The sequence below is a fragment of the Chlamydotis macqueenii genome, chromosome Z, assembly GCF_036417535.1.
Source record: "Chlamydotis macqueenii isolate bChlMac1 chromosome Z, bChlMac1.mat, whole genome shotgun sequence".
Classification (NCBI taxonomy): Eukaryota; Metazoa; Chordata; class Aves; order Otidiformes; family Otididae; genus Chlamydotis; species Chlamydotis macqueenii.
The window spans coordinates 50,571,068-50,592,012 of NC_141593.1; the positions used below are offsets into that span (position 1 = coordinate 50,571,068).

Here is a 20,945-nt window from a genome sequence, read left to right on the forward strand (position 1 = left end):
AAAACCATGGTATCTTTAATTTTTCTCAGTCTATTGCACACGGAAATATGTATGGCAGTTGTCCACAGTCTCTTTGCTCCTTTCTCCTTACCTTCCTTCCTCCAACACAAAAGCATTCTTTTTTATTCAAGTGCTAGCAGCTCCAATGAGATCTTGCTACTGAGAAGCTTAAAAAGAAGTAATCTTACACTTTACAGCTATTGGGATTTCTTATTCCATGGAAATTTTGTATTCTAGTTACTTAGGAAAAGAGACCCCAGCATCCCAATCCCAACCTAATCCACAATGAGACAAATCCTTGCATTTATCATTTCAGACTCTACCTTTTTTTTTCTTTGTTAATTACTTCCTTGAAGGAGATGAAGGGAAACTGGTGGAGCTCATTCAGGAAGCCCCTGAGGCACTCCTTCCCAATCCATTCTTGCCTGTAAGAGCAGATATGGGTAAAAGTGATCTTTCATCTGGCCCAGTGGATTAAGTCAGTAGTCTTACATCTTAGCATTAAAAATGCATCACTCAAGAGTGGCGGGAATCAGGATGCATGTGCACTGATGCCAGGCTGGCATTTCCTGGGGAAGCTGCAGGACTGTATTTATGAAAACCTCCATCTGAAATATCCCAATGACTATCGTAAATTTTGAGTCACTGAGAGTGCCATAACAGACTTGTCTCTACCTTCTTTGGTCTGAAGTGCCAAACTAGTTGAAAATGCAGCTGTCCATCATGTGATTGCAGCATCTGTTCCCTTCTTCCTATGGTTTCATGCCATTTTATATACAGCAGCTAGAAATACTGCTCTGGCTACTGGTGGTATAATCATTCCTGATCCAACATTTCAGATGGGAAGAAATCAGCACTAAAACTTGCAAGTATACTCTTGAAAGGAGATAAAATCTGTCTTCCAAGTCTGTTTCATCCAGAGGAAGTTCTGGAGGCTTCTTTTTATTTTTGGTTTGCTTGTACTAGAATCCTGTCAAGCAAATAAAGTCAATGACTTACCACTTCTCCTTTAAAGTCAAGTTTGAACAAATAATCTACCTATTGCAGCCTAGTTACAGGGGGTTTTTTTCTGACCTTGACAATATAACCAAAGGGTAGGAGCACTGGGGGTGTTGAATTTCCTTTTACATTTTCTTCTATCTTTTCTTCAAACAGCTCTGATTGTTCCAATGGAAAAAAAAAATCACTCTTGTTTTTTGAAACTTGCTAGTTCTTGCAACAGCCTGTCTCCTAGAAAAAGGACAATGGGAGATCTGAGTCTGAATACCTTGCAGTTCTTGAGGAACCAAGTGGAAGGGAAGGATTTTCTACACCATTAAGTACTGAATGCTGTTTTCTTCTGGGGAATAAACACAAAATCTGTGGTAAGGGGCAAAACTTAGGCTTTAAGAGTCTCCTCACTTTAGTCTGCTCAATTTTAATTACAGAAATGCTGGATTCTCTTTTCCTCCATCCATTATAAGGCATTCCATTTCTCTCCAGGATCTTCCTTAGTGTTTTCAGTGCCATCACTTCTGAGTTTAAGGAAGAATACAACAAAATGGGGTGGGGGGTGGCGGGGGGAGTGGGGAGAAGGGTAGGAGTATAGAAAGCTGCTGAAGTATTTTGCTGCTGGGGTTGAAATCCCTCTGTTCTTTGCATTTTGGAACACGGCAGTCTCAGAACTGCAGAGATGCTGCAGTCTCATCAGAAAGAAAATGTATTTCAGACTCAGCTTCTCTGTATACCATTGCCTTTGCTCCAAAGGTGAAGATGAAAACTAAATCAATTGTCCTGACTGTTCATACAAAGCTGCATGAACTAGGGAGATTAAGTGTGCCTTGGCCTTAGTTGTCTAAGGACTGCTCAGAAGCATCAGCACAGACAGAAGGAAAAACTGGCTGCTGTACTACCAAGACCAAAGCCCCATGTAAGCCAGTGTCCTGTCTGATAGCAGCATATAGGGAAAGACCAAATTAATATAGTAAGCAGTTGGCAACCTTTCTCCCATTGACTTTGAGCTTCTGGATGTCATAGGCTCAGCCCTCCTCAGCAAGAGAAAGTGTCTTCCTACCTGTTGGTCCTTGGACTTTTCATCTCTGCATATGTCTATCAGTTCAGATTGGGTTTTAAAGTACCCTGTGCCAGTGATTATAACTGGATCAAGCTACTTTTCCTTATGGCTGGAACCTGGCCCTGATTGCCTTGAGCACCATGCAACATGTTGGGCACATGGAGCAGCCTATTGCTCTCTTTATGTAAGTGCCTTCCTTTGAATTCAACATTGAAATAATATTTTGCCCTCTTTGAGCCCAGCTGTGCACTGAGATCTGCGAACATCTCCAATAGTTTTGACCCCAACAAATGCTACAAATCTGCTTTTGGCAATCAGTGGTGCATCAGCTGCAGTTATAGAGTGACATTTTGCTGGTACCCATAGAGACAGCTGTTTTCCAGTCCCTTGGTGAAGACAACCCATACAAAACTCAAAAAAGCGAGGGATAGGATGGATGCTGCCAGACAATTGAAGATTTAGCTTAATTATTCTGAGATCACAAGGAATCCACTGTAATTGCCATCAAGAGAAAAGGAGTTAAGCCAATGCTGAAGGCTTTAGCAGAGCAGGCTTAGGAAGAGCTGAGGCAGAGCCTATTCCCAAATTGCTACAGCTCACTGCATCATCTCCTTTTCAGGGCATATCCCAGTAGTGAGTAGTCACAAGACAAAAAGTACTACCAGGTGCATTTCTCAGGTAATACTGAAACAAAATAGCAAAAATTAATTTTGCATATTTGGCTGTCTGATATGGAGAGAGATGCCACATGGTTGGGAACATCAAGTCGTTAGTGTCTCACAGAAAATAAGTGAGCTGGACACAAGGCAGAGTCGGCACAGAAAGTCTGCCAGCTGTTTTACTACGTCACCGCTCCTAATAGTATGCATGTCTTGCCAGTGCCAGCTCCTGTAGTCTAGACATATCACAAGGGGAGAAGCACTAATTGCAGTCTCCATTTTGTTGGGGGGACACTCTTTTACCCTGCTAGACAGAAAAGCTTGTTTGTGGCATGCTGTCTCTTCACTGTTCTGCCACAAGTAAGGAGTTGAGCTTTATGTTTAGGAAAATAAATTCAAATCCTTATCCCCTGGTGCGTCCCTAATAGTGTTTTGGAAACAGATCTACTTTTCAATTGGAGTCTCAGGAATTTAAAACTGCATTGCTGTCAGTGGAGCCAAGCAGCTGTCTCTCTCAAGAAAGAAAATTAATCAAAGAAAATGGTCCTAGCTTTATCACAGAAATAACAAGCCGCCACAGTTCTGCAGATGCCTACTCTGAGAAACAGCGACATGAAGTGAGATGGTGTTCTTGTAGCTGACCTTGAATAGTTCTCAAATCGTCAAGCACTTTGAAGCAAGATGAAATGTCTTGTGAGAAATTAAAGACATCAACAGAATGGTGTTTGGCATAACTTTAAACAATGAGGCATAGGTTCACCCAGCCCGCCTTGGGATCAGGTCCTGGTTGCTATCCCACACTTGCCATGTAACAAAAAAAAAATACCTCCTTCCCTACCTGAGGTTCCCCATCTGTTGATATTGGCTTTAAAAAGTCACCACTCTTTCAGACCAAGAGCCATGGTATTTTCCTACAGTAATTTCTTTGAGTGGTATTTTTAGGGGAGCCTGAACTGCTTCAATTTTGCTCCAGCTGCAGTCACTCAGCATTTCACTGGTAGAAGTGTTAGCTAGACAAACCGGAATTTGATAGCACAAAACGTGCAGTTAGGCCAGTGCTGGGAGGGTTTGGAAATGCAACCCATGCTATCATTAAGAAAAGGTGAAAAGGAAAAATAAAAAGCAACAAGCAATCCAGTCACATGTCTGTTCCTTTACATGGAGTTCATAACATTGTCAGCAGCAAAATAATTAACTTACTCGATTGTGCATATGTCACCAGCAGCAATAGGATGAGTATGACAAATTTAATAATGGACCTCACCACCTCCTCTTCTCTTTCCTGTTCTGAGTCCCTGCCATACATAAGCATTCTTGTTAGAAGAGCTGTTTTCAAGTTGCAGTTTCTGACTGTTGTAGGGCCCTGGAAGACAGTGAGAGTCACATCTGCCACTACTTGCCAATTGGAAAGGGAAAAGTAAGAATATTTGTTCTTTAAATCAGACCTCCTCTCTGATTCTTCCCTCTCCTCAGTGTTATGATCTTGATTATTGAGATCTGCAGTCACCTCTTCCCTGTCCCTGCCCAGGTTACAGGAATCTGTCATGGCTCAGGAGAATCTTTGGATCTATGAGCAGGACTCATGCTGTGGCTGCAGTGGATCTCCCTGAGGTATCTTCACTGCAGTCTCCATGAGTGAGCCTGAGGAAATAAATTTAGGTCCCTGGATGCTCCAGTAAAGATACAGCCTTTCAAGTTGTGCAAGCTGTCTCCTGCCCTGAGGAGCACAGAGTGTTAGTATCCAGAGGTTAGGATGTAAACTGATCAAAAGCAAGGGTGGAAGGAGGAGTAATAAGTCTTTGAAAGGGAAATGCATAGAAGAACCTGCCATTGAGTCTACTAGTGGAGGTAAGCTTCACTTCTGCTGGCATTTAAGGCTGTGTCAGCTTCTTTCATAGTGTCAGCTTTGAAAATCTTCACAGGTGCTGGAAATCAGTTCTGCTAAGTTGTCACATGTTAGCCAGTCAAAAGACCAGAGAGGCCCTAGAGAGGGGCATAAAACAAGAAATACAGTCTAGCAGGACTACTAGACCTGGTCCCTCAGGAAGGTCTGACACATCAGTGCAGCTGAAATGCATACTGGCAATGCATGTGGAAGTATGTTTTCCCTCACTTATTTCCTTCAGGAAGAATTGTTGTACTCCAGGCAGATACTGAAAACAAATCTCTTTTTAAACAAAGCTGACGTGAAACGGTGATAGTTTCTCTGCACTAGACTAAGAACTCTAGACCTTTCAGGGTGTTAAACTGCTAGCAGTTTGCACTTTATTTCACCCTTCAGAAAGCTACATTTCTTATTTTAGATGCATATGTGTGAATATTAATCATGAAACAAAGGCTTCCTTGAAAATGCCATATTTCCTGTGAAGTAGAGAAAAAAAATTTCAGCCTGACAAACAAAATTACTCAGTTTTATGTATTTTAATGGATTACTTTTTTTGTGTACATTGCATTAGTTGATTTGAAGCAAAGCTTGACTGAAACAGTGCAAGATCCACCTATTAGAAGAGCTCTGCAAACTACTTCATGAATTGATAGGCTATTCATTCTGTCTCCATGCACCTTCATAATCTCTTAGCTCTTCCCAATCTCTAGCACACAGAAGCACTGGGCACAAAATAAGAGATGTAAACAGAGCTATGGCACAAACTACTTAAAATTTTATTCAAGTGCCCCCTCCTGTGGATTTAGAGCTACATGCAGGCAAGCATAGTTTGAGAAGCAATGAGCATTACCTGAAGTTAATCTAATGAGGACAAAGTATCAGAAATATTTTCAGTAGAGGAAGTCAAACTTGGTCCTGGGAATGGCTAAGAGTAAGCTGATTCACACCACGACTTTGACTTTGAAAATACCTTTCATTTTAAGAACTTCATTAGTGTTTGCTTTTGCACAAATGGTTCGGCAAATTCAGTCCAACTCTTCACAGTAGTGTGAAGAAAAGTATTCTGTAGGGGAAGAATAATCAGAAATGAGCTACTGTTTCTACTGGACACCTTTTTGGAGACAGAAGTCCTGTCATGATACTATATAGTTGGATCATAGGAGACTTAACAAGAGGATGTTCATGGTCTTCCAGCCCATGTGTAGTGACTAGTCAGTAAGAGGTCCTGATGACATCTTCTAAACCTGACCTTGGTCTCAAAAATCACTAGCTTACCGATTTCCCCAAAGTTAGGTAGGATCTACTCTTCTCAAGGCATGAAAATTAGTTTACAGGCTACTGCTGTAAACAGGACAGACATGACAAAGCCAAGCCATCCGTGGCTGCCTGCTTTCCCTCACTCTCCCAGGAAGATATCTCCATCACAGACTAGCACTGGGCAGAGCATCACAGAGCAGGAATAAGGGCTAGGGTTAAACAGAAAAGAGAGCCAAGGACCTGCCAATACTGTCCATTGTTACAGGCCAACGGCCTCCCATGACTCGAGTGGCATCTGGCACAGGCTGAGGGGACACCAAGGCCCTGCCTCTGATGAAGTGGACTCCTAAAGTGCACAAAGAAGCATTCAGGAGGATGGCATGGCCACATTCCCCATGAGGTCCCACTAGCCCATGCTGTGCTCCAGAGAGAGCAGAACGCAGCCTCTGTGGGAGAACAGGCAAGTCCCTCTGAGGGCACTGCCTTGGCTGGGTCCTAGGCGGGCGTGCCCAGCAGAGACTATAGTGTCTGTGTGCCACTGACAGTTCCGGGTGCAGAGGCCGCCTCGGAGCCGCACCTTACAGCAACAGACGCGTTGGGGCTAGTGCTGGCCCCATGAGCCCCAGGGGAAAAGCTGGGCAGGCTCTGTGAGCCGCAGGCACAGGCCAAAAGGGGCGATGGTGCCTGCGTGCCTGCTCCCTGCGGGCCGGTCTGGGTGCTGCACGCCTGCGGCCTGATGAGCCCCGTTTATGGCAATAGACACGTGACGATCTTCAATCCCGCTCCAAAATGGCTCGGCCAGCACTTCCTACAAATGAACACCAAGACCAAGGTGAGGATTGACAGGGAAAACCTTCTTCCCAAAGCCTGCTCTGAGGGCTCACGGCTGGTAGAAATGGTGAGGCTATTTGGTTCTGTGTCTCCCCATCGTCCTGTAGACTCCAACCATGGGAGTTTGGGCTCCATCCAGCCCCTCCATGGCCCAAGGGGCATCAGGAACTGAACACCAAAACCCGTCTGGAGAAGTGACCACCTCCTGTGGTGTCTTCACGGGGTCACCAGTGAGTGGCACAGCCACCTTTGGCAAATGGATACCCAGGACATGGGGGTGGAGGCACTGCTTTGATGGCTCTACAAGTAGGAGAAAATCCCCAACAGCGACCCACGTCCTCCCTGTTGGAGGAAGCAGGGGAGCCCAGAGTCTGGCCAACAGTGCAGGACTCAGGGAGACCCTATGGGACTTTGACCTCCCAGGAAGGCTCAAGGTGTTATAAAAGAAATCCTCTTGCCGCAAATGCATGGAGGAGACATCTGACACAGCCACAGTGACCTGATGGGGTCTCTTCCTCATTATCCTTCTTTGGTTTTAGTAATAATAAGAAATAAATATTTTTCCCCAAGTCGAGTCTCTTTTGCCCATAATAGTAACTTTAAGGATCTCTCTCTGTCCTTATCTCAAACCTTGAACCCTTTTTGTTATATTATCTCTCCCTATTCCCTTAGAGGGTAGAAGGAGTGAAAGAGAGACTTTGTAGCTTGGTCCCAAGTGGGGCTAAACTATCACATATGCTTTAGGGATTAATACAACAACAAAGGCTATTTAGCATCTTCTCTACAGACCAGAGTGATGGGACAGCATGCACTCTCAGTAAGTCTGAGGATCCATACATACCTGTTCAGTTATTTCCAGTGAGCATTTTCTGTTTGTCGTAAGCACTCTCAAAGCATTGGGGGTGGGGTGTGTGAAGGGAGAAGCATTGTTTGAACTACAAGAACTGAGGTAACCAATCTCATTGTTGTCCAAACAAAGAACTCAAATTCAGTGTCCCAGATAATTTTTTGGTACTCCTAAAATCAAAGCGTGAGGCTTGTTAAAATGTGTTTGTGAGCAGGGCAGTAACCTTAGTGCCATCCAGTGGCCGCTGGATGTCAGAAAAGAGGAAAACTGCAAAGTCCATCCATTTGTTCCAGTTTCCCAGCTCCTCATCCAAGCATTGAAAAGGCAGTCATCCTGTGACGAAGCTAAACAGGGCTGTCATTGCCTAATGGCAGCATAAGACCTTCAGAGGAGACTACTGCTAAAGCCCTCCACATACTGTATTCATCATTTTCACAGCTGTCAAAACAGTGTTTGGGATCTGACTTAATGGGTGAGAACAGCAGGAACCTCTTTTCAATTGTGATTTTTCTGGGCTGCAAGAGATGCTGCCCAAACATGAGTAGTTTTCTTGAATATAGCTAATCAAGCACGACTTCAGATTTCTGGCCAGTCTTACCAAAATACTCACCTTTAGTGCTCAGGGGTATTTCCATTTGGTGAGCCGTTGAAATGCAGCCACCACAGAGCTTTACCAGAGCTTTACAGCCATTATGACTGTTCCTAGAGTAAAACTGTAAGGAAGGTAGGAGAAATAGGTTATCCAGTTGCAAATTAAGAATTTAATAAAATACAATTTCCAAAAGTAATCATACAAAAGAAATTGTTCAGAAATTCTGTTTGCCTTACACTTGCAAGATTAGCAAAGTGTTCACCTTGAGACTGCTTGTTCACAGGAGAACAACAGCATGGCAAGCCATCTCACCTGCCCTACAACAGAGCAATGCCAGCAACTTCCCTGCCTCCTGTGCCTTGGGATGGGCTGCTCAGAAAGGTTACCCAAAACCACACTGTGGCAGGAGCTTGCTGGCAGTCTTCCTTCAGCATTCCCCACCAGGATGTCCACCTCAGCACTTCAAAATGCCAAGACAAAAACAGAAGAGAGCTGATAACATCTTGCAACATGCACCTCTGAAAAGACTGTATTAAAGCCACAGGTGCACTGTGTTGTAGCATATACAGATATTACACACTGATATATGGCTTACTGACTTTTCTGGTCTAAAAGCTACATTCATAATGCTTATTTTTAAAAAGTATGCTTTAGCTGTGGTTTCAGTTATGACACTTCAAGTTATTCAGCATGACCTATTGTGTTAAAAGAGGGTGAACTGTGGCCAGTCTTGCTTTGCTATGGTTTCTTTAGCAGGTAGTGTCAAAATTTTGCATTTCCTATGAATACAAGATGGTAGACTTGCAACCAGAAAAGCTATTTTATACATCTCAAGGAACAGTCAAAGAGGAAGGACAAAAACTTTGCCTCCAACTTTGTGCCACAGCACTTGCTTAACCAAATTACTAAATCAGGCACTGCTGGCAATTGGTAACTTAAACTGCAAACTGCAGCGATCATACAGCTAATGGTCAAATGAGCTGATCAAGCACAGTTTGAAATAACAGCTCTGTTTATCTGCAGCCTGGTTTAGATTACACTGGCATCCAAACATTTAGGAAAAGCATTTTGTTGTATGACTTCAGACTCTTCTGCAACCTGAGCTGATCACATATCCCAGTAACACCATTTGTCACCAGACTTAGTGAGGAGCCAAAGCAACATTTTCTTGATGCAAGTGGATTTGAAAAGTCTTGCAGACCTAAAAATACACAGAAGTAGCCAAGAAGGAAGCAAAAAGGCTCTATTTTTTTTTTTAATTAGAATTGTCAACATCAGTTTTGGTTTTTAGCCCCAGAGAGAGAGATAGAGAAACAGATGAAGAGTGATAATGTTGTAATGCAAAGTTTGAAGTACCAGACAGCAGGAATTTCTCCCTGCACATGTGGCAGATAAAAAAAAAAAACTATTGTACTCCAGTAGATTAGTGGTCACTTGATAACAGTTGTGTATGTTATCAAAGGCATTTTCAGTAAGGAATAAATGCATATTGCTATTAACATTGCTAATGAAAACCAATAGGCTTTTCCCTTTCATTTGTTATTTAATGACTCTATTCTCAAGACACTCCTTACCCATCCTTCTCTGGTACTAAAATCATTCCCAAGCCTCATCTTCTCTAGTCTCACAAGATCATCCAAATAGCAGTCTGCATGTGAAATGCAGGCATTCCTCTCTGACATTCTCCTTTGAGACTAAAGACTCTTGCACACTTCTCTCCTGTCTCCTGCTTTAGCTTTGATGATAGCTAACACTAGGTAGCTGCCCCACATCTGTGGGGGAACAGTTAAACAAATTTTAGGCTGAGACACAGAAGCTCTTGCAAGTTCTCTCCTGCCTGCCAGTACTTCAGTGACTCAGGTCTTTTTGGTATTCTGACTGAACTGACCATGCAGTGCTCAGCTCTAGTTACTCTGTACTTCGCTCACTCTTTTTTATCTGCCTACCTTTTTGTGGTCTTTTGAGAGCCTAGTGTACTAAGTCCTACCTGGCCTAGGCAAATGTGAGGCTTGTATCTCAGATGCTCTTTTTTTTTTAAGCAAGTATTTCTACCTCTGTCCAGTCTCAAAAGACCAAGTCTTGGAGTATTTGTAATTCCAAGAGAAAAGGATCTGTTCCTCTTTATGTCTTTGGGCAATGGATTTCTGCAGGAAGTCATGCATATGCTGTACTGTTTCTTGTCCTTTAACAAACCACCATAGTTCAATGAGCAGTTGTTCTCTCTTTTGCACTCTGTTTTCCTGGAGAGTTGTTGGGTCTAAGGACAGCTTAAGACTGAAGGCTAAGCAGCTTTCTCACAAAGCAGCAGAGTTATCAGCAAAAGAAAGAGACTGGAAGAGCCAGGTAAAAGCAAGGACTGATTTTAGATTGCTCTGCTACAAGCCCTTTCTGGCTGTGCTCTGGCAGCTCTTCTTCTCAACTGCCTGTGCCATGCTCAACGTGAGGGTGAACATATCCTAGTTGAGGATTCTGCTGCCAACATTACTTAGTATTGCTCTAAATAGCATCCTCCTTCCTCTTGTCAAGCTCTTCCCCATCACATCATGTGGGAAAGTATGCTCTGCGTTGAGCAATGCTGCATCTCCATTCTGCTTTCCATTCCCTCCACCAGAAAACCGCTACCTGAAGAAATAAGATCTTAAAGCAACCTATTCTGGCTGTAGCTTTGTTGCCAGACATTAGAGAAATTTACGTTATTTCATTGATTTTAATGTTGCTTTAGAACATACAAGATTTTTTAAAAGGAACAGGGGAGCTGAAAGTTAATGGACATCTATGCTGTAGATGGCACTGGACATGTTCTCCATCAAAGCTAGAGTTAATCTGGCATGTTAGCCACTAAATGGATGAAGACCTAGTTGACAACTCTCAAAATGTAATTGTAAAGAGGAACTCAGCCCCCAGTGGGACAAGAACCACTCCCAGTTAAGTATGTTCCCAGTGACCTGAAAGAACACAACTACCGCTAGAAAGAAATCAAAGAGCACATGGTTCTTCGATCTAGTAGACAGAGGTAATAGGAAGTCCCAAAATTGGAAGTGAAGCTAGGCAAATTCAAGCTTTAAATGATGTGCTTATTTTCATCTGTGACATAATTAATTACTGAGGTGTTTACTAACAGTTATGAAGAATGCTTAACCACTGACATTTTTTTACTTCCGGCAGCCTAAAATACACCAGGTCAGGAAGAAAGAGTGGGGAGGTCCCTGGCTTCCTGGGAAGGCAGACTGGTTGATTGCAAATGTCCATCTTAACCTTCAAACAGGAGATGAGCCAGGAGGAGAGACTGAAGGAAAACTGTTCTTCTGTCACAAGAACACATATTGCACCAAACCATGCTGCTACAAATACTGTAGCCTCCACCATGCACCTTGCAGTAAGTCCTGGTTTGAGTCTGTACTTATGATAAAGGAATATTTGATGTGTTCTAATGAGTTGGTCAAAACTACATATGAGTTAAATAGGATTAACAACAAGGCTTTCTCCTATCTCTGGAAGAACATGGTGCTGTAAATCTTGCATTGCCCTTTTCATACAAGTGTTGGTGATGCTGTGGATTTGGAACAGTGAATGCTGGAAACCTTCCCTTCCTTTTTTGATACACAGATATTTACAACAAAGTGTTTAGCTTAAATTTCTGAGATCCAGACATCTTACTCTAAAGTACAGCTTGCTTCCTTTTGGTCTTTAGAAAGGCAAAAATGGCAGAAAATTGCATTAAATATGTGTTTGGACTAGCAAGAGGGAGTTGGTTGTGGCTTTCAAAACTTCACATGAGATCTATTTGCCACTTGTAAAATTGAATGATGTTCTCTCAACAAGGCAGCTTAGAAAACAGTGTCTGCATTCTTTAGGATAGGTGTACATTTCCATCTTTTGACTGGAATTGCACCCTGCTCAAAGTAAAGGAGACGCAGAGATTTCTGAACTCTACCCACTGCAATGTCTACTTCTTTTGATTTCAGATACAGCAATAGGATGAGTCTCTAATCAACTTCTTTGTAGTTCCGAGGTGAGAAACAGTGGATATAAAAGCAGAGTTACTGTAAATCTTTAAAAAAGAAAAAAATAGCTTACATTTAGGTTCTCCAGCTTCTCTGAAAAGATTTTACCTTCAAAGTGCATGAATAGTTTTTCCTGCTGTGCTCTAAAGCACAAGAACTTCCAGAGCTGGAAAGAGTCAGCACTTCACCACAACAAATGCTTGCATTTTCTACATTCCTATGCTGCATCCCTGGCTGAGCTTCCGTCTGAGGACAAGGGGGAGCTGGGAAATTGACAGAAGGTAAAGGAAAAGGTATGTCTGGTTACTCAACTGGCTAACTGCTCTTCTTGCTCTGCTGCAGCCCAAGGTGTCTCCTCCCTCTGGCAATGAAGCCACACTGTTCTCCAACTCTTAGATCAGGCCCCAGGCTGAAGCACTTTCAGAGGATTGGCAGTGTCTGTGTTTCTCCCTCCTTTACTAACTGGCTCTATTACAACTAACTCTTACTTTATCCAGAACAGAAAACAATTCAGAAGAAAACAGGTCTTAAAACTACAAGGTGGCTATTCCTAACTCTTGCCTTCTCAGCTGCTATTTCAGTCTCCCACAGAAGGACCCTGGCAAATCCATACAGATTTCTCAGATTTGAGTTGTACCTCTGTTTCCTCCACTTCCAAATACAGTTGTTTCTTACTGTTTGCAGAATGGGCCTTGAATTCAGCTCAGGCTTTTGATCTGCCTTTGTGCAGGATAAGTCGCTTTGTAACTGCTCACACAGATTTGACCAGTTAACGCAGAACACCAAAAAAGAACTACATATAAAATCTGTCCGGAAAGGAATAGGCCTAGGAACCTCAGAGTTTTGTCTGGTGCATGCTGAAAACCTCCCCAGCATTAATACTTTTTCATGTAAAACAAGATGTATTATATTCATCAGCACAGTCTCAGTGTCCAGTAAAGAGGTTGCCAGGATCCCAGCTCTGCATATTCAGCCATCCTTCCACCTCACACAGTGAAACGGCTGTGGAAAAGGGAGCTGTAACAGCAAGCAGTCACCAACAGGGATGTACAGAAAGAATCTGAGTGTGTTTCTTTTCCTGTACTTTGTCAGCCAGCTTTGGAATACAAGTGCCATTTAGCCTCTAAATAGAAACCAAGTCGTGTTTGTCTGTTGCATTAGTTTATTGTACTCTCTGGTTTCCAGGGGAGTGGGTGAATGGCAGAAGGGAAAGAAAGCACTTTCTGTGTCACATACCTTCACTAACATCATAACTTATATGTGGAAGACCTGTTGCTCTGAGAATATACAAGGATCATGCTACTTTCAGAGTGACTCACAGTCCAATCTTTTCCTTTCTGCAGAGAAAGAGCTTACAGAGCTGTGGCTCATCACAGTGTAAAGCACTGCTTCCTCCTACTGATACAGAATACTCCTAATTTTGAGGTTTTTGCTCCTTTCTACTCAATTAACCAGTTAATACTTCTGTTCCCATCTCTTCACTTGGGAACTGAGTGTCACATCAAGTCCGTCACTAAGGTTAAGCAGATAAACTAAGCAGGGTCCAAATGGGACATAAACATGAGAAATTTCCAGTATGACTTGCAAGGCAAGGCAGAGTTTTGTTGTCCATCTCTGATGGAATGCTGATCAGCGTCCTAAAGCCTCCAGTGTTACATTAAATCGCATGTGGCATGTGAGGGTGTAGTGTTCAACAGCGACAGCCCTGCTTATCAGTTCTGGCAGACTTGGAGCAGCCTCCTCCTGCTGCGTTTACATTGAAGCTTGTACCATGCAAAGTGAGACAGAAAATCAGAAGTCAAGCACCTGCTGACCTACACATTACATCTTGTGCATCAAACTTTTAGCAACTGGCAGTTGCCATGTGGTGTCCTGACTGAAAGAGATGTTAGTGACAGAAGAGACTGGTGTTCAGCAGGGACATTCCTTTGTGGGAGATCAGGGACAATGGGACAGCTGTGGGCTGAGGTGAGTTTTGCCCCACCGCTAAGGCTGAAACAAATCATCTAGACCTCAGTTAAGGAAAAAGAGATGACTTCTAGCTACCAGTCTCATTCCCACCACACTTCTCTGACTGTGACCTGTGGAAACCACCCCCAGGCAGCCAGATACTAACCTCCTATGTACTCCAGTCTGACCAGCTCATGTGTACAGAAGCGCCATGCTCAAAGGGCCTCTGCCAGGGTGTGAGGTTCCTGAGCTATACGCAAAGCAAAGGAATGAGAAGCAGCCCTTTGAATAACTTAATTAATCTCTTTGTCAGGACAGGAATAGGACTTAAGAACAACATGCATTAGTTTTGCAGCAGTACACAGTCTGGGCTGCTTTCCTCTGGATTATTTGTCACATCTCCTGCTAAAGAGCCAAAGGACAATGGATGTTCTCTGTTGGAGGTATCAGTGCTCGGACACCTGAGCAGCATCTCAGCCCCAGAGAAAACATGTTTTCTTAGTAGACAATACGAGGTCTGCAGAAACTTGTTCTTGCTCCTTGTCACCAGATGGTGCTCCAGTGCTGGACAAGTGCTGCCTCAGTCACCTGCTGAAGCGTCATGTTCTGCTGAAGCTTTGGGCTGCCTATTCTCCTACCAGATCAATTTCATTAATTTTATTTGCACTTCTGATTGCCTCTGACTTGGGACCTTCTTTGGCAAGTGAGCCCTCAGACTGCTTCTCAGGAGCAGTCTTCTCATTGAATTGACTAGCTCCTAGGATTTGTCCAGAATCGTGGGTGGTATGGCTGTCACCTCTTGTATTGCTCCCACAACAGGCATTTCTACTTGGATCTGGCTTCTTCTGATCACCAGGCCTCTTTTTTGAGCATGGCATGCTTCTGTCATGATTAGTTGCCTCTTCACCAAAGATTCCAAAGCCGTCTCCTGGCCTGGAGTTTTGTTCAAGTACCTCTGGCTAGACTGAAGACCAATTGGGTAGACAACATGTTTGACATGCTTGGAGTGACTGCCTTCAGGCTGCTTTTGTTCCCATGTAGAGGGTTTGAACTTGGGGGGAAATCAGGCAATCCCCTATCATTGTCATTCCTCCCACAGCACACAAGCCTGAGGGAAGAGTGGGCAGATTAACTCAGACTGGAAAATGGGACAGCTCTGCAGGGAGAGTTCAAATGTTCCTGGTACCCTGGTTTTCCTCTGAACCCCAGCCTCTGAGATGGAAGATATTTTTTGACACAGTGGAAAACCTGCTGCCTTGCTCCTGGGATGGTCCCACAGAATATTGCAATTTGCTTTGCTGAGAAGAGGTTGAGAGAATCTGTTTCCTGATACCAAGAGTTCCCCAGTGGGGTGAAGCTCTGTCCATTAGGATAATATGGATTATTTCCCAAAGGCTTAGGAATGGGCATGCCATAGGATGGAAAATGCTCCTCCATGGCCCATGGAACTCATTATAGAGAATGTTCTCCCTTTGATTTGATGGGTTGTCTGTTGTGCACTGGAAATAGACCTCCTGCCTAGGTGGATTATTAGGGACAGATTTCATACTGTCTGTCTGGGCTAAGCTCAGGATCTGATGAAAACTGCCTGGACATCCACACTGTTTGCCCAGAGAAGGAGTCAGGTCTGACTGAAATGAATGGGTCATTTTCACAAAAGAGGCTCCCCTACCTCTGATTCGAATCAGGAGAAGAGGAGGGTTTTCTGTACAGTCATCTTGGGTTCAGAAGAGGAACACTGTCCTATGCATTGCCTCTTGGATAAAGTGCATTTTTCCTCTGAACACAATGATCTTTCTCTGGATAGTGATTAAGTGAGGGACTCAATGAATGCAGCAGGTTCTCCTGCCATGATGCCCAACCCACTATGAAGCATGTGGTATTCTGCTGGTTGCCCCATGTTGCGCATCCTGGAGAAGGAAGGTGTTCCCTTTCAGAGTACAAAGGGATAGTGCCTGGGTTCTCCCAGTCATACATACTAGTTTCTGCCTCACATTGATGGCTTCTGGTATTTAGCAAAGACCCTTTGTGGCTTGGTGGGCAGGCTGCCTGTATCCTGGAACTGGGACACTCGCCAACAGTTCCCCCTGGGAGTTGTACAATTTCCTTTTGCTCTCTGCTTTTCAAACAAAGGCCTCATGAATTGTTTTTGAGAGGAAAGCTGCTTTGATTGTGGCCAGCATTATTGTCTCTGTAGGACCGCATGCTTTCCCAGTGGCAATCAGGAAAAGAGTTTCTGTCTTTCTGGCCTGAGAGTTTCTCGTTCAGCTGCTGAAATCTCCCTTTCTACCCAGACAGGGTATAGCTGCTCCCTGGGGAGAAGGAGACACTGCTTCCATTCTGGAGCTGTCTTCCTGGTCTGGATGGAAGGAGGGAACTTTTTCTATACCTTCTAGCTTTATGATAGGCTGAGCCTTGACAAGATCCCCTTGGGTGGAAACATTTGCTGTAGGAGATGGAACCACCATGCTCTTACAGGCAGTTTGGTCATGCTCTGAAGATCAGCCTCAGGCTGCGGGTAGTCGTCTTTAGGTGCACCCCAGGAATGGGGACACTGACTGTGCTTAAGGTAGTGGCAGGATTAGAGGCATTTCTAGCAGGATCTACCGCAGGGATTTCTGCTTCTGGAGCCTCTTTCTCAGGCTTGGTTGGGTTGTATTCTTTTTCAAGCATTTCCTCAGAATAATATGGGGCCTTTGAAAGATGTATTGAAAATAAAAGTTCTGGTGGGAGAAAGAATATGACAACAAGACATTTTAAATCAGTCACCACAGAGTTGTAACACCTTTTCCCACTGCTCCTTTTGCATTCATGTTTCAGACATGTTGTAGCTACAGATGACTGTGACTTTACTGGGCAGAGCTTCTGCACAGCCATGAGACTCGGGAAAGGGCTTAGGAGAGACCCTGCACCTGGCAGCTGTTACCATAGCAGTGGACAAATCATACAGCTGCTGTGAGTACAAAGGCAGAGGTGGGCAAGTACTGCAGGGAGGTGGAGGTATGCTGGTGCCAGGAAGCCTAGTGCTGGGAAGCAAAATAGTTAGAGTATGTGTCTACAGAGCATCATGTGCCAAATAAGCCAGCTCCTGAGCGGGAAGCATGAAACAATGGCAAAGCCAGAGCTCTACAGCGTAGCCAGGCTGCTTCTGAGGCCCCAGAGGAAATCTTGGTAGGCTACTGGGTTGTGCCTCATAGGCACACCCACTCATTGAGAGTGCGCTGAATGGCGTCAGCCAGATTTTGACGAGACAACAGCTGAAGTTCCTCATCTCACACTTGAGAACAATAGAAACTCACCCCACCCAATCTGGGAACAATAAAGAACTTTCCAGCCCTATTCAGTACAAGGGAAATCTCCCCTCCTCCTCCCCCATGTTCCCCTCACCTCCACGCTCTTCTGCTCTTGTAGCCTCACAGTCGGCATTGAACTAGATGGCCAAATCATAGTGTCCAACTGAAAATAAAATGTACCTCCCTATTATGTCTCCTCATGTTTTCAAGACTTTGCCATCTTAGCTACGTGCAGTTACCTAATAAGGAAGGCAGAATTGACTCAATGGTCTTCTGGTGCAATTAAATAGGGATCCAGGAAGATGACTTCTTAGGCTTTGCCAGTCAGTGCGAAACTCCTTGTCACTGCAGAAGAGCTGGTAGCACTATAATGAGGACAGGAACAGCAAGGCATTGGAGAAAAGGTGAAGAAGAAACATTAAAAAAAACAGCTGGAGGAAGAAAAATAAGGAATCCTTGGAACCCCATGAGACTGATGGTATCCCAGGTGACAAGTCATTCTTGAAGCAGAAAGTCTTTCTAAACCTTCCTTTGAAACACTGCCGTTACAAGCTGGAGATGTCATAGGGGAGTAAAGCAGTTGCAGGCTTGCTGTGCGCTTTTCTACTACCTTCTGCATAGTGGGATCCTGCAGCCTTACTGTACTCACCCTCCTTCTTTATTCCTGATGGCCAGCTCTCCAAAGCCTGGAGACATTTGCGGGGGAAAGAAAAAAGCAATGCTCTGAGAACACTAGCACTGGAGATGTTATCAAAGCTCCTGTACAAAACCCAGGCAGTAAATGTCAGGTCATCAGCTTCTACCAAGTGAAATGTAATGCTTCCTGTTTATGCATCCTCTTCCACCTAGTAGACAAGTGGCTCAAGAGCAACCAGCTCCATCCTAACTCTGCAGCGTACTGCACAGGAGACTTACATGCTTGGAAGACTTGAAAAGCTTGTGGCTGCACTATCAGAGAGGGATGGGTCTGTTGTCAGTAAGCGATGTCAGGGCATCATTCAAGAAGAACACCCTGTGAGAGGAAGTGAAGAGCTGATACTTGGCCTCCACACCATGGCTGCAGCACTGTGCCACAGCTTGAGGTGCTGTAATTCAAAATTGACCCACAGACAGATGGAAGAGCCTGTCCTGGTGCTTAGATTGTATGCTCGGATCCCTATACCAGAGCTAACAAGTGCAGAGGCTGAGAGTGGTGTTTCCTCCTTCACAGAAAAGGTGATGGGGGTGCAAGGGAGGTAGCTTGTTCCAGACCAAAAGCAGACTTCTCAACAGACCTCTACATGACTCAGGAGCACAAATTCTGCTTAATGCTGGAGAAAATGAGTTCTTACATTGTTTTCATTACCCTCAGAAACCCAAATTCAACAATATCTTTTAAGGAGGATGAACTATGCTCTTCTGGAGCATACCACATCTGGAGGAAGAAGCAGTAGGAGTAACCTTGTCAATTCAAGCAGTATTGAGCAGGGAGCTCTGACTTAAGACCTCATCTGGGGAAATGGCTCAGGGTAATTGACTAGACAGACAGTTGTCTCAAGGTCAGATTTTTGGACACAGAATACATTATCACTTGACAGCTCTTTGGCAGACTCTGTGAGCAGGTCTGGCAGCTCTGTTTCCATGTCCTTGTGGACAATTACCTATGTGACCAGAAGCCACTCTCCAGCTCAGTTGACAGTGCTAGACAAGCCCAATGACTCAGCATGGGTCATAGAGGTCAAATTAACCTCCCTAGAGGTTTTTACTTTGAACTCAGGCTGTTTTCAGTACTAATAGAATTGTTTTTAAGATAAAACCTCTTACGTCCTTGGAATGTGTTCAGCTGTGGCAGAAAGCCTCCTTGGTTGTAAATTTGTGTGCACAAAAATAAATGGGCAAGTTACATGCATGAAGGATTGCTGGCAGGCAAATTGCAGGGACTGCTCCTAGTAGCCCACCTTCATTTTACAGAGATAAAGCTAGCTCCTGCCATAAAATACTGGGGATCATCTGCTGTTAGTCACTACCTCTTTTTCTCTACACCTGCTATGACACTGAGAGAGAGAGTTCACCTGCGAAAAGTGCTTGCTGAAATAGCACTTGTTCATTGCCATAAGAAGTATACACCTGCAAGGGAGAGGAGGCGACTTTGATGCCACTGGTTTCATGCCGTATCAAGGCACAGTAAGACCCAGCACAAAAAGGGGACTGTATCTGATACATGCCGTACTCATGGGGGCACTGTTACATCCTTGCCTTGCTTGCACACTCTCTGGGGAGAGGCCTGTCTTATCTGTACAAGCTACACAGATCCTAGCCTTATAGGATCTGTATCCCATGCAAGCACTCCCTGGACAGGCAACTGCTTAACTAAAATGCTGAATTTGGCTTTGTTCTTTTTGCCCATTAGTTGTTATTGAGGTTATGTACAATGAGGTCGGAAGAGTGTAACTTCAGGGAGTTTTTCCAGTAGCTCCCATGGGCTTCTTTTTTCTCTCTAGAATAATATGAACACAGCAAAAGGGCACCCTGATCCCGGGCCACAAGCAGCCACAAGTGGCACTTGGCTAGGTCCAGGGGAGGCAGGCGCCTGATCTTCTGCTAGAGAGAAATAATGACTCAAGCTAAGGAAGCACAGCCCAGTGCAGTCTTGGATCTGCCCAGCTGCATCAGATCTGGAGCTATGTTGTGGGGAGGGAATGATCTGAGTCTATGCAGCTGGGGAAAGGATAAAGCTGCCAGTAACAGTCCGAGCTGCACCATCCATCCAGCAACATTAAAGGTGAATTAGTCACCAACAACACTGAAAAAGCAGAGGTTCTCAACACTTTCTTTACCCTTTTCTCTACCAGCACTGTTAGGCTCCAGGCCTTGGGAACAGAAATACAGGTTGATGCAAACACAGACTCACCATTAGTGAAGCGAGAGTTGGTATATGAACTGTTACAGAAGGTTGACGTCTACAAACCCATGGACCCTGACCTTATCCTCCCAAGGGTATTAAGAGAGCTGGCTGACATCATTGTGAGGCTGCTCTCCATAATCTTTGAGAAGTCTTGAAGATTGAGGGACATCCCGAAAGACTGGAAGAAGGCTAATATCACCCTTATCTACAAGAAGGGCTTGAAGGAGGATCCAGGAAATTATAGGCCCATCAGTCCTATTTCAGTCCCTGGGAAAGTTGTGGAACAAATCCTCCTGAGGGCTATCACAAGTCAAATAAAGCACATGAACTGGGAAAAGCCAGCATGAATTCACCAAGGGCAAATCATTCTTGACAAATATGATCATCATCTACAACAAAATAACCTGCTCAGTTGATAAAGGGCAAGTCGTGGATGTGGTCTACCTGGAGTTCTCCAAGACTTTCAGTATAATTTCCCACTCTCCTTCTAGAGAAACTGACGTGTTACAGTCTAGACAAGCGGTCTGTGCGGTGGCTGAGGAACTAGCTGATGGGCTGCACCCAGAAGGTGGTGGTAAATAGCTCCTTTTCAAACTGGCAACCTGTCACGAGTAGGGTTTCCCAAGGATCAATATTGGGCCCAACACTGTTTAATATCTTCATAAGTGATCTGGCTGATGTGATCAAGTG

The 20,945-nt window shown here is 44.2% G+C and overlaps 1 protein-coding gene across 1 annotated transcript; it reads right to left on the reverse strand.

Moving 5' to 3' along the window:
* Positions 1 to 14,421: 14,421 nt before the first annotated feature.
* On the reverse strand, positions 14,422 to 19,223 carry ENAM (enamelin; the record flags this gene model as incomplete). The annotated part of the gene is given in 8 exon segments (XM_086771353.1): positions 14,422 to 14,550; positions 14,908 to 15,129; positions 15,681 to 15,783; positions 16,073 to 16,134; positions 16,638 to 16,772; positions 17,466 to 17,508; positions 18,021 to 18,074; positions 19,180 to 19,223. Coding segments are annotated over 8 exon segments (792 nt in total), but the record flags the coding sequence as incomplete, so codon positions are not given.
* Positions 19,224 to 20,945: the final 1,722 nt, after the last annotated feature.